This window comes from Halyomorpha halys, unplaced genomic scaffold (assembly GCF_000696795.3).
Source record: "Halyomorpha halys isolate HHAL.00 unplaced genomic scaffold, Hhal_1.1 Scaffold281.1, whole genome shotgun sequence".
Lineage (NCBI taxonomy): Eukaryota > Metazoa > Arthropoda > Insecta > Hemiptera > Pentatomidae > Halyomorpha > Halyomorpha halys.
The window spans coordinates 1,010,250-1,014,668 of NW_027108453.1; the positions used below are offsets into that span (position 1 = coordinate 1,010,250).

A 4,419-nucleotide genomic window follows, 5' to 3' on the forward strand; every position below is an offset into this window, starting at 1 on the left:
CACGCTTGTATTGTTCAAACTTTTGTCGGCTATTACATTCGATTCATCGAAATAAAGATCGAAGAAAATAAAGACATGAAATGAAAGAAAACGTGAATATCAGCAAATTAAATATTAGATGACAAAAATTTATAGAAATAAACCTAAAAATTCCATTTCGTTATTATTATTAAATTATGCCTTTATAAACTTATACTTATGCTGTGTTAAATAAAAAGTAAACCATCAAAGTTAATTAATAAGATTTGAAACAAAGTATTTACACGGAATCGATAGGATTTTAAAATATACAATTTTAAACTAAAGCTAATTATTCATCGAAGGTTGGGGAAATTTTTTAATTAATTGAAAAATCGAGGGCACAAATATTTATCGGTTGCCAGTTCAATGCTTACTGAACACAAAAGTTTGGATGCAGAACAAGTGCCCTTTTGATTTGTGCCAAAAAACCGATACTCAACGAGTCGGCCACACGTTCAGGCCAACTTATATCAGCCAATCCAAATAACCCGTCTACACGCTTGCGAATGCGATTCAAAACTTTGGAAAACGTTAGGGGTTACTATCTTTGTATCTTTTATTCTCAACGGCTTCTTTATACTTACTGCTTGTTATCTCTATGCGATAATACTATCGACAGGTCTGAATTCGATATTCTCGAGCCTTTGAAAAAGGTTTCCACCTGATAGTGATATATAAGATGCCTGGATTTAGATATTTTAGTTAGCCCTTTTAATTTTAATGAATTTTGTAAACCGACTTGCAATGACTAGTTTAAAGTTTAAATTAACCTTCTTACCGGTTTAGCGATTTCTGTCTTAGATTGAGATGCATCTACGTTTATTTATTTGATCAAAACTTTGCCGAAGATTTCTGAGAAATCAGAAAAATGGATGAAGTCACCTTTCATCTTATGCAAAGGATCGAAACGTTTCAAGTAAGACTAAAAGTGGTAGATTATCTAGTTAATTAATTAAGGGATTTGTTGTGCTTATTTAAAATCAAAAGTACCTACTTCCCCAAGACTATTTGTCAGAATTCCTGTATTATTTACTAGAGGACATTTATTTTCAATTAGAAAATACACCACTAATGGCAGCAATTAAATAGTAACCTACTTGATTTTTCTTTTAAATCAAAATACCCTTACTATATTTGTTTATACAAAATAGGTTTCATTCAACTCTTAATCATGCATTGCTCTTATTTTAAATTAAAAGTTATTACTATAAATATCTCAAATAACTATCTGGTAATCTATAGAAGAAAAGTGGCACTCTTATAACTAATAGATTAATTTAACACTCATCAGAGTAACAAACTACAAGTGTGATTCCACTTGGTAGCTATGTACACACTAATGTATACAATTGGAAGATCATAGATTGACCCTGTGTAATTAATAAAAGGAAATTGGTCCGAGAACGGTCAAAATGTAACTCGAATAGTACAAGTTGCTTTTTGATTGCACCTGGCCATCTTTTATCACTTTATACATTTTTGAGTTCCATTTTCTCATATAGATAAACCCTTAACAGTCAGTTGAGGTCTGAGATAAATCCGCATAAATACAAATTACTTTATGATTTACTGTATATTATGTCGGAGTTATGAGCTATTACCATCATATAATTTGAATTTCATTAATGCTATTACAGATATGGCTCGCAGAAATCACACAAAGAAGTTTAGAACTCGTGGAAACAACTGCTCAGGAGGTGTTGGCGTCTGAACAGTATCGAATCATTCAGGAAGGATTCAAAGAAATAGTAACATGTCTAAGTGAGTCTTGGGCTGAAGCAGTTGATCTTCTCACAAGGGTTTCATACCCTAAACTAATAATTGCATCTATTTCTTCATTTGTTGGAAATGATAGTAAGATTACATAACAATTAGTATTTGTAGAGAGTAGAAACCAGTAGATTTTGATGTCACGCTGCAATGGAATCATATTTACTTTTCTACTCTTCAAAAAGATGTGTTTCTTGTTACTTTATTTATTTTGCTGCTATGCTTGTATCATCATGGTTGCTTGACCTATGCTGGTGTAATACGGTTTTTCATTTTGTCTTTATTATATCTGAGTTTCTTTACCATATCTTCTGTTCTGTTTTTTTCTATCCTTAGATTCGTTGGTATGCGTGTCTCTTAATATATTCTTCGGGAATTTTGAAATTATTGAATGAATGCATTTGTTGCAGGAATGTGTTGTAGATAATTTATTAGATTACTAATCAATGTAATTTACTTCTGATATTTGAATGCCTTGTATGTTCTCAAAATTTTTAATTAAAATCATTTTTATACTGTACACCACTGCAGTAGGTTTTGACAAGGACCTGGACATTTATTTAAATAAATATGTCTCGATTTTTTAGGATTAATTAATATTTATTATAAATGTTTATAGTTCATTTGATAACAGAATTTTTATTTATTTTACATGTTGTATATCAAAGAGCAGTGATTTATTCTGTGTCCATTTGTTGTCGTATTTGTGTTTGAGCATTATCAATCGAATAGGTTAATTTGTTAATTCAATGTCTATTTCATTCTCAGGTATTGTATGGTTAAGTTACCTATTGGTCCCATATTGATTTTATTAGATTCAATCCATTGTTTTCAATTACTTATATATTTATAGAATATATTTTTCTTACCCCACCTATTATTTGAAAATGGTTAAACACACTTTGCTACCTTTGAGATTTCTTGTAACGTATGATTGGTGTGAGCTACGAACAACTAATATTGATGCAAAGTATTTGTGGAGTAGTATACTGGGATTAATAATAAGCAGTTGTTGCTTTCCACTTGTTCAAGGGGTTAAGTAATTTCTAATGGAGTATTTAAATACTTCCGTAGAAGTTATTTAAATAAAAATATTGTTTTTATCTTGGCGTTTTTCAATATTTAATAAAAATATTCCCTAACTACTCCTGTTGATAAGTAAAACTATTACAAAATTATGTCAATTCGTTTAGCGCCAGAATTAAAAATCCTTTATGATTTGAAAAAAGGCACGTAATATCATTGAATTGTGGGAGATAAGATGAGCGTATAAGATTCTAGGACTTACTAACTGACAGATTCCTAAAATGATAATTAAAACTGAACCAGCAAATAAATGTGCAAGGAGTAGAATGAGGCGTAAAGTGGGAAGGTTTTGTCAAGACTGATCTTGTATGTTTGAGTTTATATGGACATCACTATGAAAATGTATGTTGACAGTAATTGGTACTGGCATCGATCCTTTAGGTTTGCTAAGGCTTTATTATTGTTATTAATATCATCCAAACTTCTATAGCTATTCAGAGCTCTTATCGATTACTTGTCATCATCCATTTTTTGCATTACCCCAAGTTCGCTTCATTGCTAATTAGTCTATCTCATAGAACAAATATAGCAATGATATATATACAAATATAGCTTGCTGTATAAATAAGCTTATTTTGAATACTTCTCTGTACATGCATGAAATACTTAATATTGTTTAGTATTGCAGTCTGGCTCTTCCAGACATAAATATGAAGTTTATTAATTAGTTGTAAATGTTTACTGGCCTACTTATTGTTGTTTTAATTATAACAAAGTAATAAAAATAACTCTACTACATTAATTTTCAGAACAAGTACAAGCAGTATCAGCTTACTATCCAACAATTGCTTGAAAGCAAACTATAAATTGTCAAATGAAGAAATTTAATTCTCTTTCACAATTACAAATTGATATAGAGTTTTTTTTTTCATTTAAATAAATAGTTCAATCAACTAATCTTGAATTACATAAATTAACAAAGGTTTTATTTTTTATTTTAGTAAACCGAGGAACATTGACAGCATGCTGTTTTGGTTTTACTGTTGGATCTGGCCTGGGGCTGGCATTAGGTTTTTGTTTGCAGGCACCATCAAAACCAATATACATGATGAGGGCTATAGCAGCTACCAATTTTACTGGGCCTGATGTATGTAAGAAAATATTTATTAGTTTTTTTATACATTTGAAAGAAAGTTTTTAGATGTAACTTTTTTTAAGAATTTTACTTTGTCTTTCGAATTTTTCTTACAGATATAATTCAATAATGAATAGATTTTGGAATTTGTATCTGAAAAACACTGCAGATTATAACACAATGGTTTAGTTTATTAGTCAATTAATTATTAGCTATATCAGTAAATAAAAAAGTGTTTTTGAATTATATCGGGCCCAAAATAAAAAAATTAAAATTGGTAGATGGTAATTTCAAGTTCCTAGGACCATCATGAGATAACCTGGGACTATGTGCAATCTAGTACTTATAGTTACCAACGTGGCAAAGCAGGGGGATAGATTTTTTATTTCATTTTTGGATTCTTCATATCTATATAGTTCAAATATATAATATAAAGTCTCTCTCTCTCTCTCTCTCTCTCTCTCTCT

The 4,419-nt window shown here is 30.0% G+C and overlaps 1 protein-coding gene across 5 annotated transcripts in view; it reads left to right on the forward strand.

The window, feature by feature from the left end:
- The first annotated feature begins 647 nt into the window (after positions 1 to 647).
- Positions 648 to 4,419, forward strand: part of LOC106680706 (reticulon-4-interacting protein 1 homolog, mitochondrial) — an 11,920-nt gene continuing 8,148 nt past the window's right edge. For 4 of the 5 annotated variants that reach the window (XM_024360304.2, XM_024360303.2, XM_014420588.3 and 1 more), the window contains exons 1-3: positions 648 to 937; positions 1,659 to 1,875; positions 3,819 to 3,964. In XM_024360304.2, the coding sequence (XP_024216072.1) occupies positions 890 to 937; positions 1,659 to 1,875; positions 3,819 to 3,964 (411 nt within the window). In that variant the 5' untranslated portion in view covers positions 648 to 889. The remainder of the gene's footprint in view (positions 938 to 1,658; positions 1,876 to 3,818; positions 3,965 to 4,419) is intronic. The other variant, XM_014420589.3, reaches the window with a different exon arrangement.